Source organism: Ruditapes philippinarum, unplaced genomic scaffold (genome assembly GCF_026571515.1).
Source record: "Ruditapes philippinarum isolate M1 unplaced genomic scaffold, ASM2657151v2 ctg3418_1_1_1_1, whole genome shotgun sequence".
Taxonomy (NCBI): domain Eukaryota; kingdom Metazoa; phylum Mollusca; class Bivalvia; order Venerida; family Veneridae; genus Ruditapes; species Ruditapes philippinarum.
The window spans coordinates 50,567-71,818 of record NW_026867244.1 but is presented as its reverse complement, the minus strand read 5'-3'; the positions used below and the strand labels follow the sequence as shown (position 1 = coordinate 71,818).

Here is a 21,252-nt window from a genome sequence, read left to right as displayed (position 1 = left end):
GAGGTATCAGAAACAAACGATTCAATAATATATCTGCTACTGTTTGTATAAACATGATCTATAATTTTTTGGGTATGTTTTGTTATCCTAGTAGGATCTGTGATAAGTTGTTTCAAACCATATTTCGTTATCAAATCACCCCATTTTGTATTGTCATACTTTTTCTTTTTATTCATTGGATAAAAGTTTATATTGACATCTCCTAGAATATGATATTCTATATTTGATATATCTATTATACTTAGTTGTTTTTCATAATCGTCAATCCAAGATTGGTGAACATTTGGTGGGCGATATATAAAATTTAAAAGAAAAGGTTTGCAATTTGGGTAAATAATTTCCAACCAAACAGATTCTAATTCGTCCGTTTCTATATCGTAACGGCGCCGATATGGCACCTTGTCAGCAATATATATTACAATTCCCCCGCCTTTATGACAACTTTTACGGTCCTTTCTTTCGTGTGTGAACTTGTTTATATTTAATTCATCATCTGTTGTATCTTCACCAAGAAATGTCTCAGTAAAGCCGAAAATATCTGGCAAATTTAATTTGTTTAATAGATTGTATTTTATTTCGTCTATTTTCGGCATTAAATGATTAACGTTAAGGTGTGCAATATGTAAACCTCGTTTTTAGCTCGACTTTTCTATGAAAAGGGGAGCTATCCTACTCGCCCCGGCGTCGGCGTTAGCGTTGGCGTCACACCTTGGTTAAGTTTTTCGTACCACCCCACTTTATTTCAGAAGTATTACAAGTATGGCTTTGAAACTTACCATACTTGTTCACCATCATAACCTCCATCTACAGACAAGAGTACATAACTCTGTCAAGGTTTTTGACAGAATTATGGCCCTTTTTTGACTTAGAAAGTGTATTGAGCTTGGTTAAGTTTTTTGTACCACCTCACTTTATTTCAAAACCATTGGAGGTATTGCTTTGAAACTGACCATACTTGTTTACCATCACGACCTTCATCAACAGACAAGAGGACATAACTCTGTCAAGGTTTTTGACAGAATTATGCCCCTTTTTGACTTAGAAAATACATTGAATATGGGTAAAATCCACTTATTGCCTTAACCCTTTGAGATATTGCTTTGAAACTTTTAATGCTATTTCACATCATTACCCCCATCTGTACGCAAGAGAAGGTAACTCTGTCAAGGATTTGTTTTAAAAATTAAGGCCTTTTATCGACTTAGAATCTTGGTTAAGTTTTTAGTACCAGTCCACTTTTTGACTGAACTGTTTGAGATATTAATTTGAAAGTTGGAATACTTGTTTACAATCATGATTCCCAAACATGTCCAGGAGAAGGTAATTCTGTCAAAGATTTTATTTGAATTATGGCCCTTAACTGTCAATGTTTTGTATTATAGGCAAGCACTAAAAAACTTAAAAAATCTAAAAAAATTCATTCCTATCCACTTGTTCACTTTACCATAAATTATGTCATATAAACATTGCTGTAATATTCAAGGGTATCAAACAACTAGTTCACTTTAAAAATACAGAGATTCTTGTATTGCCTTTTACTGCAAAAACTTTTTTTATTGGCAAGCAATAAAAAAGTCGAGCGCGCTGTCTTACGGACAGCTCTTGTTCAAACTTAGAATTGAACAATTTATTATCTGGAAAATTTGATTTATGGAGCGTAACATTATTTAGTACTTTGCAATTATATTCATCATTTCCGTATTTATTGTATGGCACTGATTGTTCAAAAGAAACAATTTGATTATCAGATTCATTAGTGTCTATAAATTTCCGTTCTTTTACTATCAAATCGATAATTTTTCGCGTACTTAAACATATGTGTAAAATATCAATTGTGGAGTACAACATAAAATCGTAACATACATTATAAACAATAGTAAAAGAAGGAGTGTACATGCCTCCTATCATAAAACAAGTTTTCCTGCAACCATTTTGTAGGAACATATCGAAACCGACTTTTTTATTTAACGGAATTAATTGAAAAGTTCTTGTGTGTGACTGAAATATTACTATATAGTTATTTCTTATTTGAGATATACCAGATATGTTAATGTAATATATATAAGAGAAAATCAAATTCAAATTATCTACATTTGTAAAACTATTTGTTTTACTCTCACATACCTCGATCCAGTAATCTGTTAGAATACACATGTTACTGTTATTTGATGAAATCTCATTTTTGGATTCTTTTTCTAACAAAGTAGTCTTATTACGTTCACTTACATTGTTTATGTATTCATTGTTAAATTTATTAAACGTTTGTAATTTGTCTTTGCTATAATAGCTTTTAGAGTGTCTGTCCGCATTATCCTAGTTCAGATACCAACAGTCTTTAGACTTGTGATTTATTCTTCCGCAGATAAAACACTGATCAAAGCATTTCCTACTTCCGGTTCCGCCATATCGCATTTCACTGGAAAAGTTGTACCCATTGCTCCGCTCCGAAGAATGTTGCCACCTTCTTGTCAAGTTTTTGTTCATGCTTCTGGTTCTATCTGTTACAGTTGCGCGCATATCGGAATTTGGGGAGGATTGTTGTTTGATTATACGTAGCCTTTTATTTATTGCCAGGACTAACGCAGACGCACCCCTCGGGCTTAAATGGATACCATCCCTTACAAATTGGTGTTTCGCTACACTGCCGTCACCATAGACAAATCCGCTGTATACATCAATCAGTGTAGCATTATTGTCTAAACAAAGCTGTGACAGTTCTTCATTCAGTTGAGTAACATTTGCATCTGATCTTGGGCATACAGTACATATATAATTGAACAGTCCTTGTGTTTTTCAAGTGACGTCAAGGCAGTTTTTAATTCTGCCAAAGTCGAGGTTAGTGGAATTTCTGATGCGACGTCATTTCCTCCGACGTAGATAACAATGTTGAGTAATTCCCTCATATCCAAGTTTTTCAATCGTAACGCTATGTCATGGGCGGTGCCTCCCCTTATATAATATGTATCTACGGTATCATGTAAACCTCGTTTGTTAATTGCTTTCATGATAGAATCACCGATAATTAGCGTTTTTGTACGTTTTGGACTTGTTGATTTTTCTGAAATTGGTCTCTTTATCTGAGTGTCGTCCGTTGTAACAATGTTATCCCTCTCTACAGTATATTTATCACTTGATTTCGGATTTATATCCTTTCTTGGTACCGTTTTTAAGCAATCAAAAAATGACTGAAGTTTCCTTTGCATAGATTCGGCGAGTATTTTGACATCTTTCTCAACGTTTTTTGAGTTTAGCAAAAGCGAGTCAAAAGAGTCCTGTGTTTGGGAGTTAACTAACGATACATGCCGTTTAATACTTACTATTTCGTCTTTAATTGAGGACGTCTGAAAGTTTGTCTCCTTAATATGACGAGAGAGTGTTTCATTTATTTCCAATATTTGATGTTGGATGTTATGGAGCATACTAATCATTAAAGAGTCTGTAGTATCCGTATCAACTCGAATGTTACTCGACTCTAAAGATTCACACTGGAATTCCAAATCGCAATCTGCATCTTCTATTTCACATAGTGTTTTAACCGCTGTTTCATCTATGCAAGATTCCGCTTCTTTTGTAGACATATGGTTCAGTATCACCGCCTTTATTTTCTGATTAAATTCATTTAAATTATATCCTTCATCCGACAGCTTGTTTTCAACAAATTTTAAAATGGCTGTGAGGTCCAAATAAATGAACTGCTATGTGTTCTTCCCGTTTATTAGACAAGATGATCGTGTGTGATATAAATTTAATGTGTAGGAACGGGACTTATCTTCTGATGACATATTATATTTAGTTTCAACAATGTTTTGCTTCTTATCAAAAGCTGTAGTTTTCTTGGTTCGATCAATCATTTCTGGATCAGAAAAGAATATTTCTGAAGCATACTTAAATAACTCGTACATACCAGTGTTCATTTCCAACTTAATTCCACCTCCTGTAACTGTAATGATCATTTCTTCCCGTTCTGTAGTATTCAATTTTTTCTTAAGCGCTTTCCGACAGTTCATTTCATAATCCCGCTGCTCCTGGGAATGAATTTCTGAATCTTTTTTATCGTTCATTTTGAGAATTCTGACAACACTTTTTTTAATAATTGTTTTTCTTCCGATATCAATGACACAATTTAATGAAAATTACATCATCGTGTCCAGATTTTTTTCTTCTTATCAAATCCGTCTTTTTATTGAAAATCTCTGACGTTAAATAATCAAAAGATTTAATTATTGTTAATTTTGACGCTCCGCCGTTAAACTTGTTTACTGCAACCGGACGTGACGTCATGTCATGTGCATCATGTGCTATTATTTGTAAGAGTCATAATTATCCAGAAACTATTCTAACATGCTATCATTTTGTTCTTAAACAATGTTGCAATATATTCAGGCACTTTACATGGAATGTTTACAGTTAATGTCACTCTGTACTTGTGTTAATAATGGCAGCAAAAAGATGCATGTATATATGCTTCAGATAAGGCAAGCAAGGGTTCTTTTTCATAAATTTATTTATTATTTCGAATACTCTGACAAAAATTCATAACACTTTTGATCATGAAAATTAATAATGAAATAGTCATTAATATCCAAAAGTTCAATTATTACAAGGTCTACAAAAACTCTTTAATTGTATGAGATTTTTTTTTTCAGAATCTGTTGGAGAAGCTGCATGATGGAATAAAATCTCAAGAACACCAACTAAATGCTCTACAACTTCTCCTCCACATTGTATGTAAGCAACCATTGTGGATCAACAAGATTGTAAAAATGTCAGTACTGAAGGTCATCCTTAAGTGTCTCAAGGTCAGTTAAATAATAAATTTGTAATATAGTACACAAAATTGTTATTGAAAGAGTATCTAGATCTGAACATGTATTTGACCGAAATGGCTTAGCTCAGCAGGGACCTCTGAAACATGAGAAATTTTTGCTTGATTATTTCTTTTATTGATTAGAATACACCATTTGCATTTTTCTCAAAAACCGTCAAATTCACTTTAAACTTGAAATATTTGTTGACTATCAAGGGCAGGTCAGTCTGCTAAGCATGTTTTCAGAATTATGCCCCTTTTCTATGTTGTTGTCTTTACTATCCAGCACTGAGAAAAGTGGAGTGAGCTATACGCAATGAGGACTAATTATTGTAAACCTTGCCTGATACCTTTTATAATATCGGACATAAATGTGGCATTCTCTATATACATGGGTGCAAGTTTTCAGATATGTCCTGAATTCAGTTTCTTGTGACAATTTCTATCTTTAAATGTTACTATATGATATATGATAGAAATGCCTTATGAAGTTAAAGGTTTTCATTTATTCTAATTGTCATCTGACAAATGTATATATTCGTGAAAAGATTCTAAAATAAAATTACATATTATTTGCAATACCGTTTCTGATCCAATATATGCATTATGTTTGAAATATTTATCGAATTATTATAAACATGGATTCAATCTATTTGCAATAAAAACTTATTAAATGTAAAATATTTTCAATGAAACTGATCAATTAGTAAAATAATTCGAACACTTGAACGTCATATAACTTAATACCAATGAGTAAAATTGCAAAAAGCCTACTGTTATAACGAGTAGAAATTATGTATAAATATGCAAAAAATTTTCAACAGTCAATATAAGATATAAATTAATCACTGAATCTTTAATCTGTTACTTTCCAAGAATCAATCTGCATAGATTTTTAATTACGAGTTATTCCGCATTGTGAACTTACATTCCTAGCAGACAAGTTTTCAGCTTATCTGTTGGACCTTATTTTGATCATGTTCCATCATTGTGCTTTCATTTATTCAAACAACGTATATCAGCTGAACAAAAGTTTAAACTATCCGCGTAACATGTAACGTCTGCTGCCTTCTTCTACAATAGTGGTCTTATCTACCAGCCTTTGAAATATTCAAAGTGCTTCATTGTGTGAAAGACCACTAATATATCTTGAAGCTTTGAACATATTGATCATAAATTCGAAATGTAAAGCACTTCTCTATGCATCAATACAGGTATGCCATGCTCTGTCCAGGATCCATGCTGCAACAAACCCTATTACAGGTAGTGCCCTAACAAACCCTATTACAGGTAGAGAAACTGATAGCGAACAGCATGGATCCTGATCAGACTGCACAGATGCGCAGGCTGGTCTGGATCCATGCTAGTCACAAACGCACTATGTTGGTTTTGTCATGATGCGGCACAAATAGTTTCTGCTTTTTGAAAGGTACTGACATTTTGAAGGTTTTTCAATCAAAAGTACAATATTCCTTCTCGCTTGTTTCAATTTCCAGACTTTGGAAGAAAATTTGAATTTATATAACCCACATTTTAATGGAAAATTGTTCAGAATTTAGTAGTTCCAGAATTCAGAGATATTAATGACATAGAAAGCAGATGGAGAAATTTTGGGACCCTGGAAATGTTAGGATTTCAGAAGTTTCCGAATTTCAGAAGTTTCCGGATTTCAGAAGTTTCTGGATTTTAGAAGTGCCGTAATTCAGAAGTTACACTGTATGAAATATACATTCATACCCCTAAATATTTCAGCTGGGAACACACCGGACATATTTTACCTGCACCTGCAGATATCAGTGTATGCCCTGTTCCATCGTCTCTATGGTATGTTCCCATACACATTTCTGGCATATCTCAGACAGTATTATACGAAAAAGGAAAACATTCCTGTCTTTGAGGAGGTGATTAAGGTATGTTCACTTTTGTTTATGCTTTTTAACAATAAAGAATAGGACCAAATTCATGGGAAAACAGATTCATTGCAAAAATTCAGCATTAAATTCAGCATTATTAGGCTTCATAGGACTTTTGAAAGATGGCAGGACTTCAAAAAAACATCTTACTGAAAGTGATATAGCAGTCAAAATAAAGTCTTCAATGTTATATCACTATTATTGTTTTTAGTTATTTTTATCATTGGTAACAAGTGCAATGAAAAGTCCTTAAAAAATGATTAGCCAAAATATTTCTAGAAAGTCAAGATTTTAAGACAAAAGTATTTTCAATTCGAATAATGATTTGCGTGTTACAGGCAATGAATGACAGATTTTGCAGTATTTATTAACATGGTATTCATTACCATATTTCTACTGGTTGGCTAAGGCAGTAGGGTCATGTTTACATATTTTAACATTTACTTTGTAATTGTGGACTGAAAGTGCTATTTGAAATGTTTAAATTAATTATTTGCTCACTTTAACATTAAGTTTACTTTTGAATGCATTTTCAAAATTTTCATGAGAATCAGCATGAATCTTGATGTATACCGCTATAAAAAAGGGGCTTGAATTTTGGCATTGCAAGTTAGTATAAACCCTATATATTATTTGTTACAGAGTATGTTGGAAAGAGTAAGGTTACATCCGTCGTTGATAACTGGAAACAGGGAACAGGAGACCTCCACACAAAGGTAACATTTGTTTCTGATTTTGCTCTGGGTCTACTTAAAGGTTAAGGGATTAAGCAACTAACTGTATTGAGCCTGGTCAGACAGCATTGTTGTGCAGGTTGGCCTGGTCCTATACTGGTGCTAATAACTTGGTTTTTTTAGCTCCTATAGGTTTAAAGAATGATAGGGTAGTCCTTATCATCTGGTGTTTGGTAATACTTAGTTGTAACCTCATATTTTATCAACTACTGGAGATTTAGGTAAATGCTCAATAACTTCAATTTGTATTTGGTAATACTTGGTTGTAACCTCATATTTTATCAACTTCTGGAGATTTAGGTAAATGTTCAATAACTTCAATTTGTATTTGGTGATACTTGGTTGTAACCTCATATTTTATCAAAACTTCTGGAGATAGAGATAAATGTTCAATAATGACTTTGTTTCCTGAATGCTCCAAATGATACCACATTTAAATAAAAATAAATTCCATACAATTTTATCATATTTTCAATAATGTACCATGCTTTCCATTGACAACAAACATTACTTCTAGAGAAATCTGAAATTAAGACCGCCCTTGGAAAACAATTTTTCCTGCATAGCCACAAGTGGCCTCGTTAGTGGGGTTCTACTGTATAAACTTAAAACTTCACACTTTCCTCAGGAGTGTAATTATATAATTAGGCCTAAGTATAAGACCAGTAACTCTTGTTCTGTTGTACAAGTTAGATCAAACTTCATATTTCACTACAGTGATTATTTTCCCCTCTATTTTACAGCTGAATAAAGGCTGTTTCCCCTAGTCCAAAATAGATATATTTTCCCCTGAAACGCCCTGTGCAGTTCTTCACCAGAACCATGACTTGAGAGAAGCTCACTTATATCAGCTAGAAGTCCTGATAGATAAGCTCTGCTTTGTACCATGCATGCTAAATTGAACTCAAATTGAAAATTTTATAAATGTGTGGGTAAATTACATTCTTAGTTATTGGAATTCGACTTCAGATTTCCCCCTTTTCTGATTTATTGTGCTTTATTTTCCCCTTCAGAAAGCCATAGATTGTTTTTAAAATTGAAAAAATTAAATCACTGCACTCATGGCTTTAAAAAAAGTTTTACAAAAATAGCCCCTTTATGAATTTTTGCTTTTACCTCCTCTGAAACAAATAACAGGAAGTCATGACAATTCTTAATAAGTAAATTTAAGTAAACAGGAAATTTAAACTGTAAGCAAGCAGTGACTAATTGTTGGAATCAATTTTCATGAACTTGAATAATGTTGTTTTGAATGTCATTGCTAAAGTTATATAAACTGTTTATTACAAAAGAGATTGAAAATTAGTCATTAAATGTACATAGTATGATTGTAGAAATTGAAATCATAGACTAAGTTGATTTAGTGGTTGCCTCAGTTTCGTTCATGGACAATAGTCACAATACTTCAAATTTAGAAAATTTCTGACAAGTCTGTTTTTCATACCTCAGTAATGTTGGTTTAATACTATAGCATTTTTTTCCACAAATGCAATCTTGTTTCTACTCCTGTAACAACAAAGCCTAGAGCTTAGATGTTTGGCATATTGCTTGTAGCCTTCTACAAACATTATACAGTGAAAGTTGATAAAACTGGATGCTGGGAAAATCGGAACTCTCTAAATACCGGACAATTTAGTCCCAAATTTTCCCTTTGTTAAATTAAACATTGACAATACCGGAATCTGTAAAAACCGAAAATCTTACAGTTCATAGGGGACTATGAAGTCAAATATATAGATAATTACTCTGACAATAACGGGCAGTGAAGGTGGAAATAACCATGTGTACTTGTCAATTGGTTCTGTCTAAAAAGCTACCTGAGCAGTTAACGTACCACTGATTGTCTGATTTGTTTATTACATCTCTTTTTGCAGCTTTATTGTAAGGCATAGTCATTGCTCAATATGTAGGATCCTAGGGGGGACACCATTTAGAAAACCACACAAAACCCTTCAGTCTTCTCAACTACCTGTCTGGTTTTCTCAACTTTAATTGAAGTTATCATGACCCAAGTGGTAAAAATTGGTCCTGTCCTTGGTGTCACTTGCTTTCAATTAGACTTATGTAAAGGACAACACATCTTAATATTTATGTCCAGAGCTTTTACATGTATATTTGGCATTTAGCATTGCTAATAGACCTCTACAAAAGTTTTTATGATTTACGCACCTAGAGTACCAATGTGTAGCCAGGCTCTATTCTGTAGGTAGCTCAATTGTTGTATTTTTATTATTGAAATCCCTTAAACTTTGAATAGAATGTACCAAATTTAAAGCAGATCCATACAGAAGGTTTGGGGTAAAGTGTTTAAAAAGAATGAGACAGTTAAGCCGTTGCTTTAAAAAAATTTGGATAGGAGGCATTATCAGATAGTACAGTCATTATATAAAGGTATTGTTTTTCATCCAAGGTTTTGTTTTAATCATTATGTTGAAAGTTCTTAAAAACCAAAATGATCATAATTTATAAACAGTCTTGCCATACTGTCTAAAATTATGTCATTTCTCAGGTCATTTTTTCCCCCCTACTTCGGGTGGTGGGGAAGGGTACTTAGATTTGCTGTTATCTGTCTGTCTCACAGTCAAGCTGTCTGTCCGTCTGTAGACCTAGCAAACAGTGGAAAGTATGTACGTATGTGTCCTATGGACACATTCCTGGTTCATCCAAAATGTTGTTTTGATTGTTGTGGAGAAATCTTGTTATAAAACAGAAATCCATATAACCAATCCTTGTCAGACTGTCAATGCTCAATCTAATACATTGTATAAGATATTGTTTTCCATCTGTGATATTGTTTTGACCATTATTGATATTCTTTTATAACAAGAATATAGTTAATTAAATACCATTCCCAAACTGTTTGAAACCAGGTCATAGATAGGTTCGTTTTTAATCATTGTTTTCCATTGGTGATGTTGTTTTGAATGTATTGGTAGAAAAATCTTAATAATAAGGTAACTTCTGTAAGCAATTGTTACAAAACTGATTGAAAACATTATTTATACTTTGACAAAACAGGGATTTTTTTTTGGCTTATTTTATAGCCGATATTCGGTCATATTCCCAATTGAAAATAGTATATCATTTTCCCAATCCACAGGAAAAAATTCCCAATTGAAAGTTACAAAATAAAAATATTGAATAACAAATTCTAAAATCTTTGAAAATAAGGGCTTCTTCACTGTTATGGTGCTTAAATGTTTGAAGATGCCATCCTAGACAGTGACTCTTTGCATTCATTTAATCTTTGCAAAATGTAAGTCATGCATTTTTTTCCCAATTTTTAATAAAACATTGCTGAAATTCCAATTCCATGGGTATGGGTCATGTTCCCAAAATCCTGGAAAAAAAACCTGCAAAAGAACACATGAAAATAAACTGACAAGTTGAATTATTCTTAAATGACTATGACCTTTAGTTGACCTTGACTGTTCTGCTTAACTTGTCATAACTTTGTTATTTATTTATGGATTTGAATTATTCTTAGACAAAAAATCACATATGACAAAACCAGCATCATGATAAATTTTAAATGTAAAATAAAATGTAAAGTAAAATAAATGTGACTTTGACCTTTGAATATAACCATAACCATCAAGGTCAAATATGAAGTTTGAATTTTATTTGTAACCAAAAAATTATGTTTTATAGGAGTACTGTACAATAATATTCTTCCTCTGATGTGTTCCCTTTAGAAATATGAAAAGTCAATATTGAACCCGGTTAGGTGGAACCCGGCTGGGTGTTGGCTCTTATTGTGTAATGTTTCACTAACGCCTGTCATATAAAATATCTCTCTTTGAGGCTTAACTTTCCCTATTCATATAAGTAACTATATACATGAATTTACTTGATTTAAGTGATGTCAATTTATGTTATAGATATTCTTATTGATACAGTGAATCTTATCATGTACCTGTACCGTTATACATTTAAAGATGGCGGCAGATGGAGACAAGTGATGTAGTTGTAGAATGTAACAAGATGTCTCTAGATCCAGTTGAAGGAACATGGGAGGAGCTACAGTGTCCAATCATAGCTTCAAGATATTTGAGTGACAGGCCTGCAACCAATCAGGAGAGACAAGGACTCATTTTACAACCCCTTAAATGTATGTGTTGTATGGCCCCTTAAATAAAATGTATAATTTGCACCATCCCTTAATTTCTTAATATGATTTGTACCACTCCTTAAATGTTACAAATTCTAAGGGTGCATGTGTTCTTCTATTGTGGTCATGTGTAGCTCTTAAAGTGCTTGAGCTAGAGTCCGTAAACTTTTCAGGAATGTTGATCAGCATGGATAGTTGTGCACTGTGGATTAATTCAGTTTTAATTGTTAATTTTTTTCAGAGTTATTGCCCTTGAATAGTAAAATTTACTATTCTCAACTTGTGCCGTGCGTAGCCCAAAAAGGAAATTTTATGAAACTTTACAAAAATGTTGGTAAGCATGTATATAGTTGTGCATTTGGGAGTTTGCTTATGGATTTATTCAGTATTTGTAGAGTAATTGCCCCTGACTTATTAAAAATTTTGCAATTTTCACCTTGTGTCACACAACTAGCCTAAAAAATATTTGGCCTAGAGTCATGAAACTTTACAGAAATGTTGATCAGCATGTGTAGTTTAATACCTTGGGTATTGAATTTATATCTATTCAGAATTTGTAAAGTAATTGCCCTTGACTAAATAAAAACCATTCCAAAATGTTGTGTCAAGTGTACCTCTTGAGCTAGGATCGACAAACATTACAGGAATATTGATCAGCATGTGAAGTTGTGCACAGGGGGTTTTGCCTGTGGATTACATGTAATTCAGTTTTGCTATTGCCCTTGACCTAGTATAAATTTGCAATTTTTCACATGTGTCGGTTCTAGTACTGGAGTGACTTGGAGTCATAATACTTTACTGGAATGTTGATTAGCATGGATAGTTATGCACCTGGGGGTTGTTTGTGGCTTTATTCAGTATTTGTAGAGTTATTGCTTTTTACTTAGTAAAAAATTGCAATTTTCAACTTCTTTTCAATGCTTAACTTATAAGTAGTAAATCTACTTAATCTAAATAACATGGATACATTCAGATCTGTGTTTGTTTGAAACTAGTTTTGTTGGTATTTTGATCTATCTTGTTTAAACGGAAAAGAAAACATTTTGTAATTTTGCTTGCTTAGTAAATATTTGTGAAAATACCAACTGAGAGAAAATAACTAATTTTATAATTACAAAACAACTATTTAACTATTCATAACATACTTAAACTTAATTTTGCCTTTTGCAGTACCATCAGTTTCCATGGTAACAACTGGACAGCAAGAAACAAACCAGGCTGGTCAAGACACATTCTGGAGCCCATCAGAGGTGATCGGACTGTCAACCCCTCCAGCTACCCCGGCATTGAGCAGTCTAGAAACCTCGCTAGGGGGTACCACCACGTCCCATGGTATATCATTAAACAGTCTTATTAAAAACTTAGTGGTATTAGTTTCTATAGAAACTATGTTACCATGGTGATAGTGAAAATTTCACTTTAAGCCAGATTTCATGCAAATGCTTATATACATGTGTGATAGTGTGTGTGAGTTTCTTTGTTTTGTCCATATCTATAATGTAAGTGTTCAAATCCATTTCTTTGAAGAAATAAAAATACTGGGTTTGGTTTACTAAAATGTGTGTGTAGCAATATATCTCACTTTTAGTTTAATACTTAAAAATAAATATTTTTATAGTTACTTTCTCAAAGAAAAAGAACGAAAGATGGAGACTTTTTCAAAATTAATATTTACAATTATACTGTATACTTATAAATAAAATATTAAGAAACATTGATGAAATTAAATGCATATTTTCATTTTTTTATATTTTTTGCTGTAAAAATTTATTTTTCACTGCAGTAAAACATATTTTCCATAATTTCACTGGTGCCTTTTAATCTTTTAAATCATAATGTCAAAAAAGAGAAAAAGTGCATTGTATATGAAACAGTATATACAATTTTTTTCAATACAGGAGTTATTTTCATCTTGTGATATGAAAATTATAATATTTATTTTCATTCCACTCAAAGAAAATAGGTCCAATATATATTGGAGAAAAACAACAAAACAACTTATATACATGTACAGAATGTAAAGTTTGAAACAATACAAATAGAAATAGCATGAAAAAAGAACGAAATGAAGCCTTTTCCAATTTGTTATTATGCAAAAACTATTATGATAATTGAAGAAAAATATCTACCTGTTAAAGAGGTCTTCAATGTAATGACGTTATTATATATATACATATATGAGCCGTGCCATGACAAAACCAACATAATGGGTTTGCGACCAGCATGAATCCAGACCAGCCTGCGCATCTGCGCAGTCTGATCAGGATCCATGCTGTTTGCTTACCAACTCTATTACAAGTAGAGAAATTGATAGCGAACAGCATGGATCCTGATCAGACTGCGCGGATGCGCAGGCTGGTCTGGTGCCATGCTGGTCGCAAACCCATTATGTTGGTTTTGTTGTGACACAGCTTATATAGTGAAAGTTACTATCTAAAGAGGTAATAATGTTGATTGTGTTTGACATTAATTGCCATAATTTAATTTTTGTTTTTATGCAACAGATGTAATGATTAATATTTATTTAATAAACAGTAAGCCCAGCAGTGATTTTGAATGCAGGAACCCCCATGAACACGCCTAGAGAGACTCCACCCATCAGTGAAGAACATGATCGGGTAAATATATCTTCCCTTTTACACCACTGAAATTGGAAAATGAGCTCTCCATGTTTTGAATTTAGAACAGACCATTTTTAATGTAGGGAAATTCAATAATGATATGCTCAAAATAAACCAATTGACAGTTTCCAAACTATGCAGACAACAGGCTTTTCTTATCAGTAATTTTTTACGAGTAAAGATTACCGGCTGCGTATATCTGTGTACAAATCATATGAAAAATGGCCTGACATGTGGTAGGTTTTGCAATTAATTTATAAATTTTTGGTGTCCAAATGATGTTGATTTATATACTGAGATGAAGCTATTGGTGTAATGAATAATAAAATTGGACTATTAATCACAATTAACTAGCGGTTTAAAATGTGGAAAAATTTGTTTAGAAGTATAATTTGCATTAGAGATATCGATTTTACTCGAGGATAAGGGAAACAACTCATGTTTTTTCACTTGATATACCTCGGTTATTTACGCAGTTTATATAGAAACTGTCAATGGTTGTATTAATTTTCTGCCAGTTTAACTCAACCAAAGTAATCCAGTAGTTGGTTGAGGTAAAATTTCTCTGTGACAAATGATCTTTGACATTGAGTGTAATGTTCATTTGTCTCTCACAGCTGGTTCAGTTATGTGGGATTAGTACATGTAGTTGGTCAGTTGTATTACTGCTGAGTCCTCCAGGAAGGCTGGTAAGGTGGATGGACCACAAAAAATGTGACCAGATAATGTTAAAATTGGTGTAAAAAAAACACACAGAAAAAAACAAAATAGCATACTGAATGTGTAGGCAAGTCAGCATGGGCTCAAGTATCTTTATAGTTTGACAGCAGTTAGTCTTTCAGTTGCTAAGCACTTAGCAAATATGGTGTCTGGCATTTTTTCAGTAAAAATATTTCTATTGTTTTGTCTTATAATTTTTAATTCAAAATTGTGCACCTGAGATTTATTTTTGGCCTAAAAACAAGATAAAGAGGCAAACCCGAGATTTTCATCCATAGAAATTGTTTATCCTTATGGGGCTTCTTCATTTTAAATTCAAAATAAGAATCTTTTGTAAATTTAATGTAGAATTATCATAGATACCAAGCATATTTAGAATATTTGTTTATGGTTGATGATAGAAATTATAGAAAATGAAAAGCATAGAGCAAAAGGGTAATTAATAATCCAATTAAATGTGATACCATTTCAGCATGCCAGTAGAACAAGTAGCAGAGGAGCACCTCACGTCAAGCTGGTTGACCCCAAGCGACTTAGCTCAGAGTTTCCTGTCAATCAGTCTGTCCCCTTGTTGACCCCTTCAAGTAACATACAGAGCGTGCCACCTTCCCCACTGAAGGCGGAATTTACAAACACGCCTCCTCTTGGAGTGAAGACGCTCCCAGTAATTAATGCAGCCAGGGAACTGCAGTTTGATCACGACCAATCAGACGAAAAAACAATGGGTCATGTGACCAGATTAAACCAATCACATGAGTTTTCAAAAAATGTTGTCAAGCCAGAGCCCTTTGAAATAAGACCACCTAGGAAAATTTCTGAAGGTCAAATGAGTGCAAGTGGTCAGAACACGCCTAGAAGAAGTGGGTCTGCAACAATGTTTGAAGACAGTCTGAGAGGTATTGTAAATTTATTATTGGAAATTCAGGTAGATCTAGACTTCAAATTCAGCAGGCTATTGTTACTCTTAACAAAAATACTGTTTAACTCGTACCACACTTAATATCCTAATAGGACTTGTACATCTTTCTATCTGGACACAACCATTCAGCATTCTCAGTGAAAAGTTCAAATATGTACTGACAGAATTGTGAACCGTGCCAACCATGATCAGATGATAGGGATATGTGGCCCATCCTGATCCCACTGGAAGAAGTTGCAGCCACCAGCAGGCTAATGGTTAAGAGTCCATAGGACATGACTTTAATAATTGAGCCACGTCATGACAAAACTAACATAATGCATTTGGGACCAGCATGGATCCAAACCAGCCTGCGCGTAGTTGCAGTCTGATCAGGATCAGGATCCATGCTGTTCGCTTACAAACTCTATTACAAAATGAGAAACTAATAGCGAACAGCGTGGATCCTGATCAGACTGTGTAGACGCACAGGCTGGTCTGGATCCATGTTGGTCGCAAACACATTATGTTGGTTTTGTCGTGACGCGGCTCAATTTTGTACTCTTAGGTGCCAAGTATTGTTGCTTTCAATTTTGCATGATGAAAAGAAGATAAATATGTGATTTATATAATAAACAGCCAACTCCTAGAAAAAGTGGGGTTTATAATAAGCCATCAAAATGTTTGAGATTGATATAGATACATGTAGTTATATATTAACTGTTTCCAGAGTGATTTTATAATTTTATTGATTTCTATTTTAGAGAGTAGTCAAGATACAGGGGAGGTAATTGAGAAAGTGAGAACTCCATCAGTAAGTTCAGTAACGAAGGCAGATATAGTGTCAGTAGATACAATCTCACAGGTGATAGAAGAATTAGAAAGTCAACCTAGTCATGATGGTAAGTTAAACCTTATCCACCTGAATTTCTTTAATAGACTTGTCCAGGTTCCAGTTTTGGAACTGTCCATTATCAAATTTAGGGATATCAGGATGATAATTTGAAGATAGTGGACCAACCAACTTCACTGTGAAGTTGACAACCAATTAAACTAACAAAAATTATAATCCAAACCTTCCTCAATACATTGAGTGCACATATTTTAACAGCGGAAAGCATCCGCTTTGTTATCCAGGTAATCCGAATTTTCTCTAAGACAGTTGTTCTCAGGCATTGTTATTAATTTGTTTCTCATGGTTGAATTCGAAATATGTGGGATCAATAATCAGTCATTTGTTGAGAAATTTGTTATTGCTGTTAGTTATATTTGCAAAGTCGTTCAGATGGATTTGCCACCAGGATATTCCCAGAAATGTCTTGTAATCAGTGTTAAAAACAGACAACAAACAAGAAATACTTTGTACTTTACAATGCTTTTTGTTATTGAAATGTATAAATCTTTTCTTAATTTATTTATAAGTGTAAAACAAAAAAATTCTAAAAATAGATACATGTGCATTGAATTCAACAAGTTTAATTGGAATTTCAGAGGACAGTGATGACGAAGTGTCAGAGTTGACCTCTAGTTCTAGGTCACATGGTCTAGGTCATTCGGCAATGCTGACATCAGAGTCTGTGAAGAAATTCATGAAAAACGTAAACAGAATCCGTTTTAATAGCCTCACTGCTACCAACAGCATTGAACCTGAGCCGGTGAAAGGTTTCAGCTGCAAAAGGTCAAGGTCATGTCCGCAATTTCCAAAAATAGAAACAACAATGGAAGAAGATGAAGAGTTAATTTCAAGGTCAGTTTCAGTGACATGTCAGAATACGTCTCATGAGGAGATGGAATTTAAATCCAACTTCGAGGAGATTCAGTCAGAAGCTGTGAAGGAGCCTATACCGGTGGCACCAGTGCAGCCAACCGACAACATTTGTGACATTTCAATATCTAGCACAGGAAGTACGGTTACTGTCAACAAAAAACAGGAACCAGTGGCTGTTGCCTCTGTGCCGTCTCCTGCAGTTATACCGGTTCCGAAATGTCCCGTTTACTCTGGGAAATCAGATGGTGTTGAGACTAATAGAGAAACAGACGACTTGTTACGAATCCTGAAACAGATACTGAACATGCCGTCTGCAACTACTTGTGCGAAATGTCAAGGTCAGATGGACGGATCAAAAATTGGTAAATATAAATACAATGCAAATTTTATTTTATCATTTTCCTCTGATGATATCGGTAAACAATGTTGTCTTGATTAGTAATAAATTAATCAGGTCATTGTTTAATTTAGGCAGTTTAATTCTTGAAAAATAAAGCATTTATATGGGAAAATCTCACATAGCAATATTTTTCAACTGTTTGAATAAATGTCTTTTCACATTTAAAATTTAAAACTTTTGAAATTTCCCTGTTTAATCTAGAAAATAAAAAGAAAAATCTGCTACGATTTCAACCAGCTCTTCTGGGAATAAAACATAAATTTGTCTTTTTAGCTCACCTAAGCACAAGTTCTTAAAGAGAGCTATTGTGATCTCTCATCATCCAGCTGTCTGTACAGATGTCCGTCTAGTCTTCTCTTTGTGAACAATGTCTCCCCTACTAAACATATGGTTTTATGTTGTTTGAGCTTCATTAAATACTCCTTGGGTTATCTTGTGTCAAAGTCATTTAAAGCTGCACGCCTCCAGATGATCAAAAATATTTCGATAAAATCAAACCTTAGAAAAATGTACTTAGATTTTAGGAAAAGTATAAAGATTCAAAATTCTAGTAATAATTAACATGTAATGTGCGATTAATGACGGGTTTTTCACTATTGTTTACTATATTTCTACTGCATTACTAACGCAGTAGGGCTATATTTGCACATTTTGACCTCTTAATGGCAATTTACGTGAGTTGTATGTGCCATTGATAATGTGTAAATTGCATTCTTTTGGTAAGTTCACAATATTTGACTGTTAAATATATTTTCAAATTTTCATTAAAAATAGCATGAATCTGGAGGCATGCTGCTTTAAGATTTATTGTATACTCCTTGGATTACTTCTGTCAAAAATATTCCATTTCTTGCTGAACTCTGGTTGCCTTGGGAAACCTTTTAAAATGTTCACCTGTTTGTTTAATTTTGATATTATTTTACAGAAACGATCTTTGAGTGAACAGCTTATAGAATCAATCAATATAATCTGGGTTAAATCTGTCGGTCAAATAAAAATGTGAATCGTAAATGACTAGATATCAAGAAAGTGAAATTACTTTTTAATTTTCAATTTCAAGGCCCTCAGGGGATTTGATGTAGTGTAATATTGTATGTTGGGTTGTCCGTGGCCAAGCGGTTAAGGTTGTTGACTTCAAAGCACTTGCCCCTCACTGCTGTGGATCTGAATCTCCAAAGGGACTATGGATTCTGTCATGTGAGGAAGCTATCTCGCTAGCTTATGAAATGTTGGTGGTTCTACACAGGTGCCCATTCTTGCCTGAAATAATGCACAGAAGGGAACCTGAGCTCAAGCTGAAAAATTGCCATATACCTTGACTGTGATGGTGTGACTTTAAACCCAACAACAAAAAAACAAAACTTTCCAAATCTTTAAAAAAGGTCTTGTGAGCGATACTTGTCCCTTATAGACCTCTTGTTGATGGCAAATCACTGAATATCATCTGAACAAATTGAATGTTATATTTTTTTATGGTTACCATACAAACACTATTTCTATTTAAATTAAAAAAGATTGTTGAAAATTATAAAAAAGTAGTCAATGTGTAGGTTCTTACCAGTGACTAAAATGGTTAACAAAGAGGCTTTTTAGGTTGACTTCTACCAGTAAAACTTGAAGAAGTGCCATACAATCCATAAAAAACCCAACAACTTCCACTCAACCACTTGACTGAAGTTTACTTTTAGAAACCTAAGATTCTATTTAAGTAAATATACATGTAATTAAAACCTGAAATTTTCAGCTTCTGTCATTATGTCATAATAATCATTAACTTTTTTTCCAGCTTGGAATTTTGAACAGTCGATTTAAAAATTAAAGGCACATCACTCCTCAGAGATCTTTATTTTTTTTAGATTCTTAAGAAATATCAAACATGTGTTTAATAATGTTTAAATAATGGATTTAGAGCATGTAAGATGTTCAACAATTGATGGAAGTAGCGATGGACATGTAGTCATGTGTCCTAAAGTTAGCAAAATGTAAACAACATAGCATTTTGACTGCCTTACATAATATCAGTTATATATATAACTATACCTATTACCAAAAGCAAAAGAAGCAAAAAAAGAGGGTTCATCTATGTGGCTAATGACTTATACATTTATTTTGGAAACTGTAATAGATACCAAAAATTGAAAGTTTTTTGAGAAATAAAAATGATAGCATTTCTGGGGCATAATGGGCCTTTAAGGGATTTTGATACAAAAATTGAGCTATAATCAATATAGAACCTGGTGGCAAAGGCTAATAAACCTTCAGTTCCAGTAGATTATGGGTTAATCAAAAATTTGTTAATTATTTCCATGTAGTAAGGTGACCAGTTTTAAATTATTTCTTTTTCTGCAGGTCCATCGAAGCCGTTTTTTAGCACATTCTCACCACCGGAGTTATTAGACCGCCATATTAGCCTGGGAAAAGATATTCATGCTAAAGAACTTAGTAAGCTTCCAATTCCATCGACACAGGAGGTGAACTGGACACACTTTGGAGGTAAGAAAATATGTTGTTTATGATTTTTTTTTAAACAGTTGTGCATGTGCTAATGTAATGCAGGATGGTAGTGCTTATTGTTACTACATGCTGATACTATATGTGTTCTTGTCAACAGGATGTACCGTTTTTAAGAGGAATGGCAGAAAAATCGTTGCAGGTTGTTTTGTTGTAGGAAGCACCATTGATTTTGATTGTCATAGGAAGGTCCGCTAATTATTTTAGGCTTGATTTTACTGTTCCTTTGTTAAAATGAAAGCTGTAGGGGGTTTTCTCACAGAACGGGTATTGTTGCTATAAGCGACAAGTATATCCATTTAGATCTGAAAACATGATCAAAAACATTTGTTCATGTGTTTTTGATATGAAAATATGCAACGTGTACAAATTTCTTCAAGCATGTTAATAATATTTTGCCCCCTCAAAGAATTTTCACCCCTCTTTTGTAATAAAAGAAAAAACAAACAAGTTAGATAAGTTTGTCCAGGATTTAGTTGTTGTATTATGTATTGTGTAAAGTTGCATAAGCATTATTAAACAGAAATTATTTTCAATTGAGAGAATTCCTATAGTCTGTCCCATCAAATTTGAACATTCCATTTTTTATTTAATATAATAGTAAAATCATTTAAATTAATGTCATGTTAACCCTAACGTCAATATCTCTAGGCATGTTTTTCATTTTCTTCATAAAGTCAGTAATATGGTAAAAATGTTAAAATTATAGTTTTTCCCGTTGACTTACGTTGTAACCTGACGTGACGTCCATTAAAAATTTTCAAAATGG

General features: G+C 33.3%; 1 protein-coding gene across 1 annotated transcript in view; it reads left to right on the top strand.

The window, feature by feature from the left end:
* The window catches only part of LOC132735402 (hamartin-like), a 51,239-nt gene that overhangs the window by 9,829 nt on the left and 20,158 nt on the right, over positions 1–21,252 (top strand). The window contains exons 4-14 of the mRNA XM_060722342.1: positions 4,647–4,799; positions 6,022–6,097; positions 6,560–6,717; positions 7,363–7,436; positions 11,393–11,565; positions 12,736–12,897; positions 14,101–14,183; positions 15,379–15,802; positions 16,569–16,706; positions 17,296–17,934; positions 20,322–20,465. Coding sequence (XP_060578325.1) covers positions 4,647–4,799; positions 6,022–6,097; positions 6,560–6,717; positions 7,363–7,436; positions 11,393–11,565; positions 12,736–12,897; positions 14,101–14,183; positions 15,379–15,802; positions 16,569–16,706; positions 17,296–17,934; positions 20,322–20,465 — 2,224 coding nt within the window. The remainder of the gene's footprint in view (positions 1–4,646; positions 4,800–6,021; positions 6,098–6,559; positions 6,718–7,362; positions 7,437–11,392; positions 11,566–12,735; positions 12,898–14,100; positions 14,184–15,378; positions 15,803–16,568; positions 16,707–17,295; positions 17,935–20,321; positions 20,466–21,252) is intronic.